Raw genomic sequence first — 24,119 nt, 5'->3', positions numbered from 1 at the left:
ATCACTACATTAAAAGGATGTGTCGCGCGCAATTTCCAGGTCCATACCTTAAAGACTAGAATCACCATGGGGGTGCGTTAGCAATTCCGTGTCCGGGCCACAACTTTGTAACTAATAAAGTCATTTTCAAATAACTTTATTCAAAGCATCATTACTTTAAAAGGATGTGTCGCGCGCAATTTCCAGGTCCACACCTCAAAGACTAGAATCACCATGGGGGGTGGGGGGCGTTACAACTTTGTCTCTAATAAAGTCATTTTCAAATAACTTTATACAAAGCATCATTACATTAAAAAGATGTGTCGCGCGCAATTTCCAGGTCCATACCTCAAAGACTAGAATCACCATGGGGGGGGGGGGGTTACAACTTTGTCACTAATAAAGTCATTTTCAAATAACTTTATACAAAGCATCATTACATTAAAAGGATGTGTCGCGCGCAATTTCCAGGTCCATACCTCAAAGACTAGAATCACCATGGGGGGGCGTTACAACTTTGTCACTAATAAAGTCATTTTCAAATAACTTTATACAAAGCATCATTACATTAAAAGGATGTGACGCGCGCAATTTCCAGGTCCATACCTCAAAGACTAGAATCACCATGGGGGGGGGCATTAGCAATTCTGTTTCCGGGCCATAACTTGGTTACTAATAAAGCGATTTTCAAATAACTTTATACAAATCATCACTACATTAAAAGGATGTGTCGCGCGCAATTTCCAGGTCCATACCTCAAAGACTAGAATCACCATGGGGGGGGCGTTACAACTTTGTCACTAATAAAGTCATTTTCAAATAACTTTATACAAAGCATCATTACATTAAAAGGATGTGACGCGCGCAATTTCCAGGTCCATACCTCAAAGACTAGAATCACCATGGGGGGGCATTAGCAATTCTGTTTCCGGGCCATAACTTGGTTACTAATAAAGCGATTTTCAAATAACTTTATACAAATCATCACTACATTAAAAGGATGTGTCGCGCGCAATTTCCAGGTCCATACCTCAAAGACTAGAATCACCATGGGGGTGCGTTAGCAAATCCGTGTCCGGGCCACAACTTGGTCACTAATAAAGTCATTTTCAAATAACTTTATACAAAGCATCATTACATTAAAAGGATGTGTCGCGCGCAATTTCCAGGTCCATACCTCAAAGACTAGAATCACCATGGGGGGGCGTTAGCAATTCTGTGTCTGGGCCACATCTTTGTTACTAATAAAGTGATTTTCAAATAACTTTATACAAATCATCACTACATTAAAAGGATGTCACATGCAATTTCCAGGTCCATACCTCAAAGTCTAGAATCACCATGGGGGGACGTTAGCAATTCCATGTCCAGGCCATAACTCAAAGACTAGAATCACCAATGGGGGGCGTTAGCAATTCTGTGTCCTGGCCACATCTTTGTTACTCGTCCGTTAGCAATGGGGGGGACGTTAGCAATTCCATGTCCAGGCCATAAATCAAAGACTAGAATCACCAATGGGGGGCGTTAGCAATTCTGTGTCCTGGCCACATCTTTGTTACTCGTCTGTTAGCAATTCCGTGTCCAAAAGGATGTGTCACGCGCAATTTCCAGGTCCATACCTCAAAGACTAGAATCACCATGGGGGGGGCGTTAGCAATTCTGTTTCCGGGCCACATCTTTGTTACTCGTCCGTTAGCAATTCCGTGTCCGGGCCATAACTTGGTAACTAATAAAGCGATTTTCAAATAGCTTTATACAAATCATCACTACATTAAAAGGATGTGTCGCGCGCAATTTCCAGGTCCATACCTCAAAGACTAGAATCACCATGGGGGGGCGTTAGCAATTCTGTGTCTGGGCCACATCTTTGTTACTAATAAAGTGATTTTCAAATAACTTTATACAAATCATCACTACATTAAAAGGATGTCACATGCAATTTCCAGGTCCATACCTCAAAGTCTAGAATCACCATGGGGGGACGTTAGCAATTCCATGTCCAGGCCATAACTCAAAGACTAGAATCACCATGGGGGGGGGGGGCGTTAGCAATTCTGTGTCCGGGCCACATCTTTGTAACTCGTCCGTTAGCAATTCCGTGTCCGGGCCATAACTTGGTAACTAATAAAGCGATTTTCAAATAACTTTATACAAATCATCACTACATTAAAAGGATGTGTTGCGCGCAATTTCCAGGTCCATACCTCAAAGACTAGAATCACCATGGGGGGCATTAGCAATTCTGTGTCCGGGCCACATCTTTGTTACTCGTCCGTTAGCAATTCCGTGTCCGGGCCATAACTTGGTAACTAATAAAGCGATTTTCAATTAACTTTATACAAATCATCACTACATTAAAAGGACCTCAAGCCGAATCTTCTTCGGGCGTATAATGCTCCGTTTCGCGGTGCTTTTGTTATGTAGTTGTTCATAGATCAATGTCACATTGGGGGGCATTTGTCACATACTTTGACAGCTCTTGTTCAATATTCTTTGAGAAACAAGCTATATTAATAACAAAGGTTAAACTCTTTTACTCAGGTGAGCGATTTAGGGCCATCATGGCCCTCTTGTTTTATGTATTATTTATTTATCATATGCATTGACAATTGATTATAATATCATAATATATTATTTATTCTTTTATTGTATGTATTCTAGATCATTAAATAAATATAAGTAAATATGCATTCAAATTTCTGTATGTAGTCTTAAATAATAAATGTTGATATTGTTAAGACCAAAATCCGCTGGACTTTAGACCAATATTCCCTGGAATTCAGACTAAAATCCACTGCAAAGCCTCTCAAAAGTATGGTAGCATGTATTTGTGTCTGTCTTTTACCTTAAAGGTTGTACCCACCAGGAATACTTTTTGTATCCTCTCAAAATTCAGACTAGGAAACTGACTTGAGGTTGAATATATAAGATTATGTTTTTCATCATCTTCAGACAAATAGAAAATAGCTATCAGCTAAAATCTTATTCAACAATAAATGTTTGAGAATGCTAAATATTAGCAGTACACATGGTATAAATCTTGTGAAACACATAGCAATAACGTGCTAAATAATGCACGTGAATCTAGGTAACTTGTAGTAGTAGAAGTCAAGTATCATCTTGGTTTATTACAGCAGAAGCAGTGATTACGAACTTCGTAATCACAGCCCCAGAAACAGAAGCGTTTTTGTTAAATCTCCCAGGTTGCGGAAACATGGCACATCGCAGGTGCGGATCCAGGAATTGATGTTAGAGGGGTAGTAACTTAGGGGCGCAACTTTTGACATGTGCTCCTCCCTCAGAACCGAAAGTATATGGCATAAACTGTTTTACGGGAATTTGGGGTTACTCCCTCATGTATGTAGTCGGAAATGGTGCATTATGAGCTTATTTTATTACCTTTGTTTCTCCGATATTGATGAAAACAGTAAACTTCGATTATTTTAGAGGTGGCGCACGCCGGGCGCTTAAACCGCTAGCGCTTCGACCAAATTCCTTGAGCTACACAGTCGGTCCAAGGCCAATTCCCCGCTATTTTGGCGCGAACACAAAACCATCGACTGTCCCCCCGGACCTGGGGTGGGGGGATGCTTACCATTGACTGGTGCATTACTTTAGCGACAGCGATAGGTTTTCATATTACTTTTTCCCTGTTTGAATGTAATATCTTAATTGTCTGTTAATATGTTCACTGATAAAACATTTGCGGCCTGGCACATTGCATCTCATTAGTCATGGCAGTATTCTTCAAGTTCAGGCTTCTTTTTTTCAAAATTCAAAATGTTTATTTTCTAACCCATTCATTGATTTAACAACACCATATTCACACATTCTCATTTACAAGAGGTTTGATAGTGATAAATCAAATGTGTAACGCATGGCACCATCACTCTGGTGAACGAGAATAATTTCATATAGCACAATGTACATGAAATAATGACAGTATGGCGAGTCGTTCCTTCACTATTTTTACCCATAAATACCATAAATTAAGCCTTTTCATACAATAGATCTCCATCACCTCTCCGACTCCTTTATAATTTGTGTAAATATATGAACATAATCATGTGGTCTTTAACAAAGATAGAAGTGTAAAAAAGTTTATATCTTCGACTTCAAAGAACTTCATTAATGCTAATTCTTGACCAAATTTTAGTTGCCTTTAACCTTGAAAATAATCGGTTAAATGGCAAGATGTTTGTAATCAAGCTTAACGACAGCGTTTTTGTGACATTGATGAAAGATGGATTTTTTTGTTTGTCTTTTTTTCAATCGGATAAAAAATTGTACTAGTATCTGATACAGGGTTAATGAAGCAATACGATGGTTAGACGTCATGCTAACCATTGTATAGTATAACAGCGATGAGGAATATGGATAAGTCGACAGTTGACAGGTAAGGACATTGTAAGAAGTGTCATTTTGCTAATTTTTGCTTTAAATATGGCAATATTTTTCTTTATTCCCATTTCCTACATGTTCCCATTACAAAATCTTACCTGTCCTTCCAATTGGAAATTTCCCATTTTAAAACTGAACTTTATTCTCCAATTGGAATTTTCCCATTAACCAAATATTCCAATTGGAATTTTCCAATGTTCATACTTTCCCACTTTGAATGTGGGAATCCTCCAATTGGAAAGATTCACTCATGGGAAGGATTCGCAAACAAATGCCTTAAATGAATCTATCGGTTCTTCATTTTTAATGAATATATTATTTTTCATGTAGTGAGTGTAAAATATTCTTAATTAAACAGTAAATTTCAATTTTAAAAATTATGTTCCAAATTCTCCCACAATTTTAATAGAGCCAGTTTTCCAATTGGAAAAGCTTGAAAAAGCCATTTTCCAATGGGAAGGCCATTTTCCAATGGGACTCCCATTGGAAAAGTTGACTTTAAATGCCAAAAAAACATATTTCTAAATTAAATTTCAGGAAACAAAAAATATCTCTTATTAGTATTACCTAACACATTTTAAAAATACAAAAATAAAAAACATTGGGTGAAAAATAAAAAAAATAAGTTTGCAAAAATTCCGGATTTGCAAACTTAATCCGGATGCTGTTTATAAATAGTGCAAGGTCTTTCACTTTCTAATCTTAATAAAGTCGGTTAAAAGATAACCTATCATTAGCTGTGGTAGTTATCCTTATTGCTGACTTGAAATACGTCAGTATACAAAATGATCTTTAATAATGCATTGTAACGCTTCATATTGTACTCTGTTGAAATGGGTACATTATACTGACAATGGTCTGATATTTGATATTTCAGCTGTAAATGAAAAGATAATGATTGCATTACTATATAGGCCCGGAGGTTAAGGTTTGCAAAATGATATGTTAAGGTTTTATCTCGAAATACTGCCCTTAAATCACGTTTATGATTTGCTTTTGAACGACACTGTGTTTATTTCAAGCTAAGTTGGCCAGCAGACAATGCTGAATTAATATTTTCTATGAGGTTATTTTATACTTAAACAAGTGTTAATAGCTGACTAATACACACACAATCGTAGGAATTCTTCAGTTTTGGCTGAATTTAGCTGTTTTTTATTTATCTCTATTTATACTCGCACTTGCAGCTTCATAAAAACACGTTCAGATTACTTACTTACGCAAGAATAACGCCCCAAAGGGGGATATTTTGCTTTAAGAAACAATTTTAAATGTTTAAATTATGTTTGCGACTAGCGAGGTGCGATCAATGAAAACAATAGTAGTGCACTACTGTTAACTATTATTATTATTATTATTATTATTATTATTATTATAAACACATACCGACAACATAATTATGGTATTTAAGCACTCACCGCTGACAAGCAGACATATGATAAAAAAAAATGTTCAGAATTGCTCAGACAAATAAACTTAATTTTGTAATGTATCGGTATTTTGGCAAGTTGGTTTCCGAAATTATAAAAAATGTACTTTTACAAGTTTTGAGTTAGTTCAGCTAGATTATTTCGAAAACTTCTATAACCATATTTGCCAATAATCAGTTTTGTAACTTAACCTTTAAACAAAAAAGCATAATTATAAGCTACTACATACTAATAATTATTTAGTGAAAGTATATGACTGTTTAATCTGTTCTTTAAAAGAAACAAAAATCAAAACTATTACCTTGTGTCCTCCAGAGCGACTTCCTTGTCTCCGTTTATTTCACAGACATAAGCAGTATTTATATACTGAAACTTACTTATTTTCTGAAAATGGTATTCAAAAGAACATAATAACAAAAAAAACATTCCTTCATTTTCAGAAAATCAATCGCACGAACCAAAGGCGTGCAACACTAAAACCGTCTGCATTTTTATCAAAACGAAAGAAGATATTCATTCAATATAGCCCTACATATCGACTGTGTGTTTTTCCTATGTGCGTGGGCTCTATTTTCCGAAAACCAAAACTAAATAAATTGATGTGAGACTTTGATAGTAAAAATTCTTCTAATCGCATCATTTCATGATGCATATATGTAATAATATGCTTATTTTATTATATGATTTATAAAGATTTAAGAGTTAATTAGAAATAATATTTCACTGCTTCAAAAAGCGAAAATATTAATTTGGTGTTTAGCACTGACAATCACTAATCCCCTATATGATGCACTAATCCCCTATATGATGCACTAATCCCCTATATGATGCACTAATCCCCTATATGATGCACTAATCCCCAATATCATGCAATACGTCTAATAGCATAGCGACTATACAATGAAATGCCAAAGGCGTTTCCAGGATTTGCCAGAGGGGGGTTTCCTTAGGGCGTAACCTTTTGACAAGCGCCCGTGCCTCTGAACCGAAATGTTTTGGTGAATGTGTTGGCAGGGGGGTTGTTCAAGAAATCTAACACAAGCTTTAGTTCAAATGGTGCATTTGGGCGTATTTCTCCTTCAATGAAATAAAAAGTAAACTTGGACAATTCAAATGGGGGGTGGGGGGGGGGTGTGGCGCGCCGGGTGTTTTTAACGTTTATAGCAATCAACATTGTGATCAATGTGGTAAGAAGGGGCACGAGCGGGAGACATTGTATGCAAAGGACATTTCTTTCTCGGCCGTTTATGAATATGATCAGTTTACAAATTAAAATAGAATCACATTTGCACCTTGAAAAATCTAGTCATCACCTTTTCGAATATCCTTTATCATCGTCATTCCGATAGCCGGTGCACGAACGTTCATGTAAGAGGGATGTCTGCTCTAGCCCGTTATTATTATTTTGTTTAAATAACAAGACGTAACAATTTCTATTTCCGGATGAAATGCTAGAAATTCAAACCAGTCTTAATAGAGAAAAATCCGTTTCTTGAATTCGTTTTCCGTTGATGTTTTTTGCCTTCATTTCGCGCCGCTGATGGAAAAGGTTTTCTCTCCACCTCAGAAAAGTAGATCCAATAATTTAACCATGCTAGACATTCTTATCTTGCCCACGGACGAAGATAAAATGTCCGTATGGAACTCCTTTTTAACGGTCACTACATTATAATAACCTCCCTTGTTGAAGACTGTCGTCAGTAGCATCAAGGAAACCTTGTCTTATGGTAATATTTAGAACGCTAATTAATTATTTCTCGCTTCAAATGTCACCATAAAACAGTTTTCACGCACCATTCAAGAAATAATGCTTCATTTACCTATTAACTGGATCACTGCGCGCGTATCCATGACAACCATGTGCTATCGCATTACATACGCAATTATTTTTACTAAGCACAAAAGAGTTCAAGCAAAAAATACATTTTTAATTAATTTTATTTAACTGTAGGGAGAAAAAGCATCTACCATAGCCCCTCGTGTCAGATAGTTTCATCCCGACCCTCGCGCAGGGTGTTTTGCGGAAACTCGGTAAACCTCGTTTCCGCAAAACACCCTACGCTCGGGTCGGAATGAACCTATCTTACACTCTCGGCCATGGAAGATACTTATAGTCTGATAGACCACTTCTTACAAGACATTTTTGTGTAACATATATTTAGAGGAATGAGCAACAGAACGATTTACGTATGTTTACAATATTATGTTCAAAGTTTATCAATATAATTTATTTTTTGCAGAAATCTTCAAGTTTAAGCTCAAAAAATATCACCCTTACAATAAAATGCTAACGAAGCGCCGCATCAACAACGGATGTCTTGGGAGTCCGTTTATATTTCGTGAAACTTAACAGTATTTATATAAAGTAACTTCCATATTTTCTGAGAATTGTACCCTAAATAGTATAATTGTATAGAATTATTCCTTCATTTTCAGAAAATCATGCCAGAAAACCAGACAAGTGCAAAACCAAACAATATACACTATTATCAAAACGAAATAAGACGTTCCTGAATACAGTCCTAAATAAAGACACTTTGGAACAGTGAGGAGGGTTAGCCTTGTTTTAATGACGGTTTGCCCGTTTAACGGTGATTTTGCCCCTTAGCATGAGTTTGGCCTTGGTAGGGGCAGGACTCATTATTGTAAATGTTTGACCCTTAACGAGATGATGCCTTTGTGGTATAACGGAAACAATTGCTGTATATCGATATTACCCTTTGCGGTGTAAGGAAAATAACTGCTGATTAACGCGACGTGTAATAACGAAAGAGTTATTCATCATGTTGGATAGATTGTTTTGCTCATGATTTTAATAATGTTCAAAGCCGCCTGAGCCACTGGGTATCCGGGTTCATTCAAGCTCAACGCTTTGGGTATAGTGAAAACCTTATGGCGCCAAAGGCTTTGGACAATGCTAAGACATGAGCAAATGTTTTGACATGAATGGGTAGCGCGCCTAATAAAGATTATTTATCTTTTTGATGGAGGGGAGATGGACACTACAATTCAAGCCCGGTGTATTTGCAAAATTTATAAGGTTACCTACCAGGTTAATGGGGGTAACCAGAGAGTTGAAGTTTTGACATTGAGCAGACGAGCTTTGCTTTAACAAGAAAACCCTTATTTAGTTTACTCTTATCTTTTATGTTACATTAATAAGTAATATGTATGTTTAAACAAATTGTACTTACATCCGTTTCTCGTTATATTTATGCTAGGTAAAGCATACTTACATGCAGCGGGTAAAAAAAATGGAACGATTAAGGCCAACAGATGAGCTTAACATTTACAAGAACTCTGTTGTCATGCCCATCTAGTTATAGTTAAGTTTAGTAACTATGTAAAGTGAAGATAAAAATAAATAGTTTGATACATCCTACTAAAATATGTTTTGGAAGCAGATAAAAAAATAAACAAATTATCAACCCCACTCATAAAGAGAGGGTATAACCCCCAGCCCCCTTGCGGACCAAATAGTCTTATCATTTCCCAACCCAAGCTTGCGTTAAAATATTTAGATTTTGCCTACCGAATCATGCCATATTTGAGTCTGCGTACCGAGTACTACACTGAAGTACAAATGCCCCTTAATGGGGCTGTATTCCGTATGATAAAATAGCGAAATCGAATTGTCGAAAACTGACATAAACTTGGCATCGATGTGTACAATGCATTGAAACTTACTAACTGTTGTACCACATACAGTGTAACTGCCTTCCCTCAAACAAGCGATCGTTCGAGAACCGGCGTTCCCTCGAGGTCGGAGCTTGGTTCCGAACTTTTTTCCTTCTATTTTTATATAAATTATACCCACGCTGCATCGAAACCTAATTATGTCGAGCAGTCGAGCAATATCCTCGGTCCCAAGTACACAAATCGTGCCCAAAACCTTATGGCTCACTCGAGGACATAATTTTACACTTTTTCCCGAACGCGTGTTCCAAAATAAACAAACAATTGCTAGGTGTTAAAATTTTCGCAAGTTGTAAAAATTGCAATGACAGTTGAAAGGCAATTTGATAAGGTGTAAAAAAAACGTTTTTCACTGTTAACGCATGCCCGATATTAGTTGATATGGGTATTTGAGATGATAATTATGAGAAGTTAACGTTTTAGATGTGGTCAGAAGGTTCTTTGAATTCACTGCCGATTCTGACCGTGATCTTCAGACGCTCTGTACGCTGTCACGTCACATTACGATTGAACAGTTTCGCGAAACCGACAAGATGCGCCAATCAACAATCCTTGATTTTGCGAAACTTAAATCTGAATAATGCCACAATATGTATTGTCATTCAAATGTTGCTTGTTACGAAAATGTGCTTTTTTGTTAAAATAAACATTTCTATTTATGCATTTATTGTTTTTTTCTTTTGCGTTTTACATTTAGTTTCGTCAACCTTTGAACATATATGCGATTTCCAAAACGCAACATATAATCGATGTCTTAGTTAACAGTCTGTTTGACGACTTCAAACTTAAAATAAACTGAATATTTCATATCAAACTGGAAAATTGAAAATCGGGTCGTTCTAAACATCGGTTCCCTCGAGGTTTTGGCTGTTTAGCAGTTATTTCGTATTTTTTTCATTTAAAAAGATTACTGGGTATGTCTACCAGGTAGAATTCATTCCTTATGCGTGATTGGCTAGTCGGTGTTATCACGTGATATTACCGAGGTAGATGCATAGCTAACTTATGTCAACCTTTTAGAGTTAGCCTTCATAGCTCAGTGGATACGACGCTGGACTGCAATTTTGGCGACACGGGTTCGAACCCGGTCTCCGACACATTTTTACATTTTGGTACTTTTTTTACAATTATGATATCAAAGCGTAACACATTCTATTCGATAATTGTCCTGAGATTCGTTACAGAAAAATACTTTTTTGGTGGCAATCTGGTGTACAGTTCCTTTAAAACCTATTGACTATCGCGAACCAAACACGCGGTTTAAAGCATCTTCTGTTACTCAGCGACAAGGCTCAAATTCAATCTTATTTCTCGCTAGTTTTGTTTTGGTATACAATGTGTTATGGTTTACTTTTCTAGACATTGCGAACGGTCGACAGTATTATTGTTGCTTAATAGATTGATGAGCAAGATATAAATGAAGCAAGCATATACCAAGACAATATTTATTCCCAATTGATTATAATAAGCATAATTATCAAATATTTTAATCCGTTACAACAGCCATATGTATGTGTTTACATCATAAGACAAACCAAAGCAAACATGATAATTTTGCGCTTAAACAAACAAGAACACATTAACGATTATAGTTACTTTAAAACAATAAAAACATATTCTATTGTACCGTTCTTTTAATTTTTGTATATTGAGACAAAATAGTGGTCGTTGACATCAAAGTAAACGAAATGACACATACATTAACCAACACTGATACTTAAGGGACCAACCACTCCAACCTTACTTTCATTTTCACTTTTAAAGGATACACAGAACAAAAAGGTATGCAAATCTGATGAAATTTTTCAATTCATACAAATGATAGATGTATATATGCACCAACCAACTATATACACTGTTACTTATACACATCCACCATTTTTGTTTGTATTCGGGAAAAAATAATTGTGCGGACACACATACAAACAGTTCATTGAATAAAAAGTAAACAATTTATATACACATCATATGCTAGTACATTATATACATCACCATACAGCCTCTGACGTGAAAATTCACAGTACTCAAACACACACGCACAATTGTACATATTAACATTTTAATTTGTCAAAGTAAAAGTATGTTACAACAGACATGCAAGAAAAACAATACAGGCAATATGGCAATTAACGTGATTAAAATATGCGATAAGGCGACTTTACCACATGGGGTACACTGACTTACACTTTATGATCAATAAAATCTGCATTTGATACAGAACTGTTTTTGTAGAATAAAAACACAGAACAAGAACATTATACTACGTATACTACAGATCACAATATACAAATATGTTATCACAAAATTGTCAATGATTAAAGTGCAGTGTTTTGGTAAGCATTTGGTTTCTTCTGCTCTCCTGTTATCAGATGAAGTAAATGTTTAGTATTGCATTGTTTTGGCGTAATACCCGCACGTGTGAATAAGTCAAAGGATGTAGTTGAAAAACGACACCAGTAAAGTGATCCCTATATAGATTTGAAGTTTTCAGCACGTGTTATTAATATTTCGAAAGGAAAAGTAACAACTCCTCACACAGTCATCGACAGAAGATGTACTGTTATATCAATGCGCAAGCTAGTGTTAAATTGGATTTTTTCGTATGCTTGTTTCTTTATATGTCTTAATATATTCTCCTTTGAAGAACGTAATAGCCAGACTTCAATCATTTTACCAGTGGAAAACGTCACGAATGCGTTGGAATACGGATTTTTGGTCACGTTTGTTTCCTTTACCGAAAACACCAATGGTATGCGCTTCCCTGTGAAATGTCTCAAAATCATTGTGAATGAGGGCGCGTTTCCGGAATGCTTGCAAAGTCTTAACTCGATTTAACCATCCTTGTTTCTTGTGCATCTTTTCATTCTCGATCATAAGGTCTATATGGTCAACCATGGTCAGCGGGTTAGGTCTAAGTGCAATTTCTGCTAGACGGGCATTGCAATCCCGTATAACGATCATCATGTCTTCTATAACGTCAATCATTTTTTCCAGTTCTTGACCCATCTGTTCCAGGAGTTGCTCTTGCGTGAGCAATTTACCGGAGGCTTCTTCGTACTTTGCTTTCATTTCACCATACGTTTTGTTTTCTGTCACCGTAATGAAAGAAAAGATGTACGGTGTGTTGGCATGCTCTTTCCAGAAACATCTGTCTGGGCAAATAGTACAGTATCCTCCCGACATCGCGCAGCAATTGATTTTTTGGTCATCATTTGCGAAGGCGCAATTATCATGACATGTGAAATGACAATGTGTACAATTTGTCACATGCTGTCCACGAGGCAAATCTGTTTTGACCTGTCGTGTTGAAGTTACTGTGTACTCGAAGTCCTTGTTGTCCGCGATAAGTGATTTATGGTCCCCAAACAGCTTTATTTCTGCTTTAAGTTGATTGACCTTCAGAAGTCCAGCATCCAACATTGGTTCCAGATTTTTTATGGTTACCTCCAGACGATTTCTTTCATACAAAACGTCACTAGTCATCTGAAGGCTCTTTGTACTCATTGTGCCCAGCGTTTGGAAGAAATTACGGAAACCTTTCATTCCCATATCCCAAAACATCGGGGCCAAACTCGTGTTGTCTAAATCAACATTCTTTGCATAAAGCCCAGAGTTATTAAAGGTAAATCGCGTACCAAACGGTAAACCCGATTCCAACAAAGCAGCAAGTACTGGAGGGTCAATTCCATCTGCGAATGTTATCAAGGAACATATGTTTTTCTCAATATCTTTTCCAAAGAGGGACATGATCGACTGGAATATATAGCTTTGCAAAGGCGTAAGCCTAGCATCAGGGGCCTTAATCAGAAAGCAAACGGCATCAATTGATACGACGCCCTGTGGTCCTTTTTTTGAAAACAATTCTCTTATTTGTCCCACAATTTCTTGGTCACGTTCTAGGCCACGGGTGTCACCAAAACCTGGCGTGTCTATAATGTTGATAGAGTAGGACAGGCGGCTCCCTTTTTCAGGATGAATTGTGTAGCATGTGATCCATTCTGTTTGGGACAAGGCCTAGAATAGTACACAAAGAGTAAGATTGATTTAGAGACCTGACAAAAGTGAGTAACGTTTGTAAGAGAAACCACAACACGAGTTATTGAGACTATACACGAGCGCTTAAGTGCGAATGTATAATTCGATAACTAGGGTTGGTTGCGGGTTAAGTGGCTGTTTTGTTACATAGTGTCAAAACAATTGTAAAATCAAAAACATTAGGGTAGATGAATAGGGTTGCAATTGACCCAAAGCGGCTATAAAACAGTTACTCTAATTATACACAAAACCAAACATTCCCAAACATTGTACTTACAGTCATATATTATATATAACGAGCTACTCAGCCATGTTCCATCGAAACAAACTCGGATGTATATGCACGGTTTACAATGTCAGAACATTTTACTAACCACCTTTTCTAATAAAAAGAGGTTGTTTTTGATTGAAAATTGCCGAGATGCTCAGATTGGCTAAATATGCATATAAAAAACTGACATTTTACCTGGTTTTTCGTACGCTGTTTTTCTTCGTCTTCAAGATTTATGATTGTAAATCTAAATGGGTCGTCCCAGTTGACACTCAGAATGTAGTTTGCCATTCCATCAACGAGTGTGCTTTTTCCAGTGCCAGTTTCCCCGATCATCATAATGGTCTTCTCGTTCCGGATACGTTTTGGCCGTGTTCCTACATTGATGAAAATGTCCAGACTGACATGAACCAATTGTAGTGTTTTGTAGACGATTATAATGAATAAAACAATTAAAATAAACGTTAATTATCATAAACTGTTTTGACATAAAGAGATCTACAGCGATGACCATAATATATAACTGATATTTTTTACCATTACTATTTCACCGAGTAATTTTATTTGATATCAATGTATAGTATGATTCTTTTTAAATCATTTAAATATTGAATTTTGAAATTGTAGTTAAAATAATAATACAAGTTTTGGACCCGGTCAAGTAGTATTGAAAATGATCACGTGTATTTTGAGAGTAGTGATTACTTTACAGTAAAGGGACGTTACTATTGAGGTGAGTTTGCAGGATTGCCTGTTTATGATAATTGTTTTACCTATTTCAAATTTTCTTGTCCTTGCCTTCTTGTTTCTAGCTTCAGCTAGTTCAGTCATCGGTAATGCATAGATTGCAGGAACATTATCGACATTGTCCATCCTTACAGCGTAATTGACCAGTCGTGAAGCAAGGGAGGATGCAATGACAATCACGTCGCTTTCCTCGCTGTATGGGCCTTCAACGTCATCATAAACCACCCTGACTCTGAATACGAACTTTGTGTCGGACTTCAAGTTAGTTAGTCTGACAGAGGACTCCATAAATTCCCCGTGATAGAATCGCCATTTCATTCCACTATTCAGATCCTTATATCCGATTTGAAAGTAATTGTTTTTATCAAAGTCTGTGGGCTTCTCCCAAGAAAGAGTAACTGAGTCCGAACCAATATCGGACGCCATAGGCTTTCCAGGACGATCCTACATCAGAGAAATACTTAAAGCTTAACTTTCAGTTATAATCACAATTTAAATTCATATATCGACCAAATTGCATTACACAGTGATTTTACACAATAGGGCGATTATTATATAATGATTGCTACAGTAATATAACTGAAAAATGACCGTGTAAACCTTCCTTTTGCCTATTTTGCCGTAACTGAATCCAAAATTGTTGAATTCATTCAAAAAAAGCATTGTACCTGTTTTTGTTGATTTCGTTGCCACTGCTTACTAACTGACTTTTGATCGGTATAATCGACCTTTGTCTTGACACCTGCATACCTAAAACGAATAAGAAAACATCAGTATACATAACCGGATCGTACGGCATAAACATGATTAAGAAACAGCCGTTAATTCATTTATCTAAACTTTTATAATTCAATAATGAAACCCATATACTTGAAGGAACAGTTGTCTTCCATGGCTGCATTAAAGTCGTCTATGGTCATTAACATATGACCCTCACTTGTGTCACGATGTTGTGATGCACAGTCGGAGCAAAAGCAAAGATCATTACATTCTGGACAAACGAAGGAAGCCTGGTTCTCATCATCCCTGACCGTGCAAGGCTGGCACATCTTTGTGGCTTCCTCTTCGTCAAGCTTACTTATGGGAAGGAGCATGTGGGATTTAGTTGCCTTTTTACGGCTGTGTATTTTGCTACAGGAATCGCACATCAATTCATCATCACAAGCTGGACAATAATTCACCGCATTTTGAACGATATCTTGCGCAGCGCATAATTCGAAAAAACGGACTATATTGCCGTCATTATCATCGCATTTGTCGTCAGCTGTATTTTCAATGCAACTAGACGGCGGAGATCCGCTGACGTCTATAGTTACTGGACACGTTGTATTGCCTGAAGCCACGGCTGTATCGTTATGCGTTTTGGAGGTGGGCTCACGAATGTTAGAATCTTCGGCCGAAGTTTGTTCGGAATCTATTTCCGAGGTTTCATCATTCGTTTTACGTGTAGCATCCTGTTCGTCTGGTTGTACATCAGACATGATTGTGTGATGTGTAAATCTAAAATGCCACCAAGAAAAAACTATTTGATCTGGGTATATTGCAGAGAGTATTTTAATCACATGTCATTAGTACAATATATACTCGACAAACGTCCTAAGAATGATTATTATATTTGTTAAGACTTAAAATCTTTTATTTGTCTTGGTATGCAGAACGTTCCACATGGAAAAAAATCGAATTCATTATCGGTATCGGCTTTAGCTACGCTAGGGCCTTTTGCCAATATTAATTCATTTCTGTTTAGGTTATCATTTCTCCCTAGATAGAAAGTGGCCAAAATGCCATTGCGTTTATATCCTAAAGAACTTCATCATAGTTATCGACAGACATTAGTTGGCCGTTCTGAGCAAGAAAATTCACTTGCTTTAGCATCTGTTTAAGGTGGCTTCAATATCTGAATAATAATTATCGACGGTCCTGCCTTTTTGCAAAACTCATGTTGTGCTTGGTACTATCGAGCATCTAAATACTTTATCTTACTACTGAATTAAGTACTGTTAAGAGTAAATGTAGAAAAGAGTTTAAATACCATGTTTAATTAAATTCAGTCAAAAAGGTTTGGTCTAGCTAAATTATACGTCACTGAAAACCTTGAATAGCAAGCCCCCATTTTTGGCAATAGCCAGTAACATCCTTACATTATCGCCATGTGAGTTTGGAAGTATCACATGATTTCAATTTACTCAATGATTCTTTTTGCAAGTTCATTATCTGAAACAATAGGTTTCTAATTGGTGTTTGCACTTATTTGATCCATTTACTCCGCCAATTGTGTAGTCACGAGAAGTTTTGGTGCAAAAGTTTAACCGTTGTGTTATTTCTTGTAGTGTATGTCGATTGGGAATTGTCGCGGCCTATTTAATGTGTTCTTATAGCAAATGAAATGGATTTATGTTTGTACAAAAATAGAAAAGCACCGAAAAATTAACGTTAATGCTACTCTTCGTTTAAAATTCAGTACTTTGTTTATATTTAAATCGTAAAATTTACGTAAGTATGTTTGCATAGTACATAACTTTAAAGGGATGACTTCCATGGCCTCCTGACTAGGTCTGTTATAACGAAATCATGTTGTGCCGGTGTATCGGGTATCCTTAATAATGTGCAAATAAACACCTGTTTCAAGCTTAAAACCTTATAGCTGACGTGAATTTGAAAATTATTTCAAGTAATTTCTGCAATCGTTAATTCAATTTCAAAAAGAACAGATCACAAATACTCGGAAATCATTCACATAATAGTTCATATTTCATTGCGGCCTTGTTGCTGTTGTAGTATTTGAAAGTCTTCGTCAAATAGCGTACACCTGGAGATCGACCAAAATGGTTTAATTAATAGATATTAAAGGAAATTGAACAATCTTAGAAATGTATTGCTAACCATTTACCTGACGGCTTAAAATGGTAGACAAGATAGTTATGTTTTCAAGTGCAGCTTACACACAAACACACACACACACACACACAAACTTAGTACAATGCGACATGAAGTTTTAATTTAAGACATCCAGACATGAAACACGCTCTTAAGACAACGATACATGATACACACTGGGTAAAATGAGTCCTGGTCTTCGTGATATGGAAAACGAGAAATGAAACACGCATTAAGGACAATGCCAAATGATACACGCACTAGGAACAAGGAAATTTGGTATACGCAGTAGGAACCTAGATACTTGGTACCCCTATTAATGACAACTCGACGGGATAGACACACCTAGGACAACGATATATGATACACGTTCTAAGGACATGTAACGAGACATGATACACACACGTAGGACAAGGCGGCATGGCACACACTCTAAGAACAGCGAGGCATGATACTTAGGACAACAAGATATGATACACTCACTTAGGACCAAAATAGATGGTTCTCCAAATTAGGACAACGAGACTTGATACCAGCAGAGAGGAGATCGCGACTAGGCACACGCACTATATATAACAGGGCCAGTTACCTTTACTGAAGGCAATGAGATATGATAAACACACATAAGGGGGAGCGAGACATGATACGCAATTTGGACAATGCGACTTTTACTATCACTTAGGACAACCAGACAGGATACCAGCACTTAGGACAAGGAGACTTGATAGACACAATGAGGACATTGATAAGCCATGATCAGACACTAAATACAGCAATGCATTGAACTCAAACTGGGGGCGATGAAACATGATCCGCACAAAAATAACAACTAGAAACTTGTGAAATAGGGTTTGCTTTAAATGATTGCATGCAATCATCAATGTTAAATAGTCATTTTTGAGAACCAGGACTAATTATCAATAAAGAGGCTGTTCCAGAAGTTTATGTAGAGCGCCGTTATGCCCAAACTAAAGATTAAAGAGAGCAAAAGTGGTATATGGGACCAACCTCATTGAACGCATTAAGTAAATTTAGTATAATATGTGTCGGGAGTAATCGGTATTTGCTGTACCGTAATGACAATTAAATTGTATCAGGTTTAAGGACGGAGTGCCGTACCGGTAACATGATTTTGTAGGCTAAAAGTGAGCAAAAGGTGAGTGTGGTTTTCTTAAAACCAAAATTTAACTTACAAAAAACACAAAAAGTTAGTTGGTTACAAGTGGGTTTTTTTCTCTCATTTTTTAAAAGGTATAAAGAGGGGTTTTCAATCTAGAAGTGTGTTTAAAGTGCGGGTTTTCATTTAGAAGTGTTAAATGTGTTTTTTCGTGTGTGTTTTTTGTAAGCTCAAAGACCCACTTAAACCCAGTGCCAATACCACCGTCTTTTATTCATGTTAAAACTGGTTTAAATCGGGTTTTGCTCGCTTATTTGGGAAGGGCATACTCGCGCGTACCTCATAGTATATTTTGTTGTCTGTGGAGGACGGGGAAATTAATATATCTAATTTCAAAGATAAAATAACTTTATTCATTACGTACTTATAACATTCAAATTCTATGTTTAGCTATTCATACTAGTTAAAACAATATTTAATCTCTAAATTTAGACAACTTAATAAACGCGTATTAAAGGGGATAGGTTTTGTGAATTGTTATAACGATTATTTTAGTTTAATTATGGTTTCCAAATACCAGTGCTATGATGATATCATACTAAGTGTACTGTTTTTTTACAAGAGCTTTCTCTGAGACTGTCTGTTCGACTATTCCGCCGCTTTTGAGATTAAGGATTGCACATTTTTGTGACAGATGCGTGTATGCCTGTAGTTTCTTTTTAGAATGATGCCTGCGTTGTATAAACACTCTAATTCCGGCTGTTAGTGAAATGCAGACTAGATTAAAAATGTATGATATTCATTATAAATTATGATATGTGTATAATAGTGCAAGAGTTACTATACTTCTTCAATTAGAGTGCCTGTTGTTGTTGTTTTTGTGTGTGTTTTTTTTCAAATACATTGATGATTGGTAGGAAATAGCTTTTGCTGTGCACAGAAAACACTATATTTGAAATTATGTCGAACAAAAAAAAGTATGATATTCATTATAAATTATGATATGTGTATAATAGTGCAAGAGTTACTATACTTCTTCAATTAGAGTGCCTGTTGTTGTTGTTTTTGTGTGTGTTGTTTTCAAATACATTGATGATTGGTAGGAAATAGCTTTTGCTGTGCACAGAAAACACTATATTTGAAATTATGTCGAACAATTACCATCATTTAAGTATTGCCTTCCTTATTCTTTAAATACTTTTGTCATAAGTACATAAAGCATAATGCGTAATTTACCCTACAACAGCTTAAAGTTTAATCATATAGTTGGCATCCGTTGTCTGTCGTCTGTTATGATCACTTTAGCAGCCGACAACAACTGGTAGTTTGTATAAAATTTACAAATATTTTACATAACATAGTCGTCTATGAATGTACCTTGTTTAACACTTTACATTTCATTTTAGAGGTCATTTGTCTGAAAGAACAAACGGTTACATTTTACATACCATGGTACTGATCGTATGTTGGACTGTATCAGGTGTAACAATTTATATGCCATAGCAGTGGTCGTCTGTATGAAAGTTTATATATGCGCTATTTAACGTGATGTTACTCCTACATTACAGGTTTATATATGCGGTATTTGACGTGATGTTACTCATACATTACATTAAAGGTTTATATATGCGGTATTTGACGTGATGTTACTCCTAGATTACATTCACGGTTTATATATGCGGTATTTGACGTGATGTTACTCCTACACTACATTAAAGGTTTATATATGCGGTATTTGTCGTGATGTTACTCCTACACTACATTAAATATGAATATGCGGTATTTGACGTGATGTTACTCCTACATTACATTAAAGGTTTATATATGTGGTATTTGATGTGATGTTACTCATACATTACATTAAAGATTTATATATGCGGTGTTATATTTGATGTGATGATACTCCTACAAACATTAATGGTTCATATATGCGGTATTCGATGTGATGTTACTCCTACATTACATTAAAAGTTTATATATGCGGTATTTGATTTGATGTTACTCCTTCATTACATTTAAGGGTTATATATGCGGTTTTTGATTTGATGTTACTCCTACATTACAATAAAGGTTTATATATGCGGTATTTGATTTGATGTTACTACTCATTACATTAAAGGTGTAATTTAGCTGTGGCACGTATGTTGTATCAATGATATAAATAGTGTAAGGTCTCTCACGTTCTCATCTTTATAAAGTTTGTTTAAAGCTAACGTATCATTAGCTGTGGTAGTTATCCTTATTGCCCACTTGAAATTGTCAGTATACAAAATGATCTTTAAATAATGCATTGTAATGCTTCATATGTTACTAAGTTGGTCAGCAGACGAATGCTTCATTTATACGTTTTATGGAGTTATTTTAGACTTAAACAAATGTAAATAGCTGCCACATACACACATCATCGTAGGAATTCTTTAGTTTGGGCTGAATTCAGCTTTTTTTATCTATCACTGTTTATACTTGAACTTGCAGCTGGATAAAAAACACGTTTAGATTACTTATTAACGCAAGAATTACGTCCCGTAGTGGAATATGTTGCTTTAAGAAACAATTTAAGATGTTTATTTTTTTGGCCTAGCAATGTGCGAGCAATGACAACAGAACAGTTCAGCTAAATGATTCCGATAACCTTAATAATCATATTTGCCAATATCCTGTTTTGTAACTTAACATAAAATGCATAATAATAATCCACTACATACTAATAACAATTCAGTGAAAGTAAATGACTGTTTAATCTGTTCTTTAAAAGAAAACAATCAAAACTATTACCTTGTGTCCTCCAGAGCGACTTCCTTGCATCCGTGGATTTCACAGACCTAAACAGTATTTATATACTGAAAATTACTTATTTTCTGAAAATGGTATTCAAAAGAGGAAAATAACAAATTACTATTCCTTCATTTTCAGAAAATCATTCGCACGAACCAGATGCGTGCTCCAAGAAAACCGTCAAAACGAAAGCATATATTCATTCAAAATAGTTCTAAATATAGAATCTGTGTTTTTCCTTTATATAAGTGGTTTCTATTTCTGGAAAACCCAACGATAGTAGACAAAATAAACTGATGTGGGACTTGGATATTAAAATTCATAGAGCCAAAATTATCCCAGAGTCATTAAGTGAATTGCATAGCCAATAATGCAGGAAGTGAAATTTATATGGAAACTCGTTTTTCCTTTTCAACGTTCATTCGAGCCCTTTTCCGAAATGTGTCTGCTTTAAATTGTTAGATGGAAGAAATTTTCAGAAAATAACAGCATAATGATGTTGATTATGCAATAGTTACCAATGTCTCGATCAATGAAGGTTGGCCTATGTACTGCGACTTAAATATTTTGTTTGTTATATGTTCGGCTACTGGACATGTTCAGGCAGTTGCCAGTGTATTATTCATTTACATATGGCACCTGAATGGTTTCTAACACTCTTATATATGTTTATTACCACAGACGTGTACGAATCATAATCTTTACTTAATGATATTAGGATTAAATGAATGAAGGTTTTCAACATATCGTAGAATATATATACAGAGGTGATTTTACATTAAAAAAAAGAAAGAAACATTGTATGCATAAAACTTCCCGTGGTTTTCGATAGGCCAACATATTAAGGGACATTTCTTAATCCACCGTTTATAAATATGCTTAGTTTTTAACATTAAAGGGACTAGACACCAGATTGTTCCAAAAACAGGGTGCAGTATTTTTTCAAAACAAACCTAGGATTGTCAAGACCAGCTAGTATAAAAAAACGATTATACATCATTTTAAATGTTTAAAAAAAATGTTTCTGTCGTTGCCTCAGCTGAGTTTACCCGTTTTAAAATAATGGATTCCCAGTTTGTAGTGTGTATATTTAGCATATGAAAATCACGTTATTAGTACAAATACAAATACCGATACTATTTTCTAAATTGACAGGTATTTACTTAGTAGACAAACCTAGTAAATTTCGAATTAAAAAAGATACGCAAAAACAGCAAAAAATACTTGTGTTGTAAGCAATGTGATACGTCAGTAAGTAACATTCAATGCGTTGTACACAACGACTTCTTCTTTATTATCTTGCAATTGTATCATCTGGTGTCTAGTCCATTTAAAATATATTAACATTTACAGCTTGAATCCAGGTACTGGTATTATATTTTCCACTTTATTTTTTACATTTTATTTTGTCAAACAATTAAATAAATCAATTAAAGTTAATTTTACTAATGCTAATACCATTTAATGCTAAATATCTTTACCGGAAGCGTTGTTTTTGGTCATCGTCATTCCGATAGCCGGTGCACGAACGTTCATGCAAGACAGATTTGTGCTCTAGCCCGTTAATTATTTATAATCAATACATGAGAAGTGGAAAACCCGTACTAAATTTCTCCATACGAAATGGAAAATATTCTTAAACACGTAACAATTTTGACTTCCGGATGACATGTTAGAAACATCTTACTAAACCAGTTTTATTGGATAGAAATCTATCGCATGCATTTTTTCTCCGTTTATGTTCTTTTTGCATTCTTTAAGAGTCGCAGATTAAAAATAAGAAGTCTGACAGACCATGACTTACAAATATTTTTTTTGGCGAACTGTGTTTTTAAATTTATGTAAACAATATTCTGTTCAAAGTTAATTACATATCATATAGTTTTTGCAGAAATCGTTTAAAATAATAAGTTTAAGCTCCAAATATGTCATCCTTACAATGTAATGCTAACAAAGAGCGCATCGACAACAGCTGTCTTGCGGGTCTGTAAATTCTATTAAAACTTAATAATATTTATATAAAGGAATTACCGTTTCTTTCTGAGAATGGTAGCCCACAGAGTTAACATAGTATCATTCTTTCATTTTCAGAATATCATGACCGAGAACCATACAAGTGCAAAACCAAACCATATATTATCAAAACGAAATAAGACGTTCCTGAATACAGTCCTATATAAAGAGTAAAGGCACTAGAAGTAGACCAGTGAGGAGGGTAAGCGATATTTTAACGATGATTTGCCCTTTCTACGATGATTTGCCGCTTAGCAGGACTCATTATTGTAAATGTTTGACTCTTAACGAGATGATGCCTTTGTGGTATTACGGAAATAATTGCTGTATAACGATATCACCTTTGTGATGTAAGGAAAATAACAACTGAAAAACGCGACGCGTAATAACGGAGGAGTTATTCATCGTAACCTTGTTTGGTAGATTAATTTTGCTTATGATTTTAACAATGGTCAAAGCCGTCTAAGCCACTGGGTTTCCGGGCTCTTTCAAGCTCAAGGCTTGGGGTTTAGTGAAAACCTAAAGGCTTTGGACAATGTTAAAACATTCTGAAAGAGGGAAGATGGACACTTCAATTCAAATCCGGTGTATTTGCAAAATTTATAAAGTTACCTGCCAGGTTTAAGGGGATAACAAGAGACACGAAGTTTTGACATTGAGCAGACAAACTTCGTTTTAACAAGAAAACCCGAGTTAAATTTACTCTTATCTAGCGATAAATTTAGTAAATATTGAACGGATTCAATCAATTAACCAATTTGGATGTCTGATGACTTTA

At 35.7% G+C, this 24,119-nt stretch overlaps 1 protein-coding gene across 3 annotated transcripts in view; it reads right to left on the bottom strand.

Annotated features, from left to right (window-relative positions):
* LOC128246597 (uncharacterized) overlaps positions 1-21,484 on the bottom strand; it is a 50,461-nt gene extending 28,977 nt beyond the window's left edge. Inside the window, exons 1-6 of one of the 3 annotated variants that reach the window (XM_052965147.1) lie at positions 21,329-21,484; positions 15,430-16,059; positions 15,228-15,309; positions 14,586-15,003; positions 14,008-14,189; positions 10,936-13,520 (exon numbers count right to left, since the gene is read on the bottom strand). In XM_052965147.1, the coding sequence (XP_052821107.1) occupies positions 12,177-13,520; positions 14,008-14,189; positions 14,586-15,003; positions 15,228-15,309; positions 15,430-16,040 (2,637 nt within the window). In that variant the 5' untranslated portion in view covers positions 16,041-16,059; positions 21,329-21,484 and the 3' untranslated portion in view covers positions 10,936-12,176. Of the gene's footprint in view, positions 1-6,111; positions 6,263-10,935; positions 13,521-14,007; positions 14,190-14,585; positions 15,004-15,227; positions 15,310-15,429; positions 16,060-21,328 lie in introns of those variants that run through there. The other 2 variants (XM_052965064.1, XM_052964980.1) reach the window with 2 other exon arrangements.
* Positions 21,485-24,119: the final 2,635 nt, after the last annotated feature.

This window comes from Mya arenaria, chromosome 1 (assembly GCF_026914265.1).
Source record: "Mya arenaria isolate MELC-2E11 chromosome 1, ASM2691426v1".
Taxonomy (NCBI): domain Eukaryota; kingdom Metazoa; phylum Mollusca; class Bivalvia; order Myida; family Myidae; genus Mya; species Mya arenaria.
The sequence above is the reverse complement of the archived record's forward strand: the minus strand, read 5'-3'. Positions and strand labels throughout refer to the sequence as shown.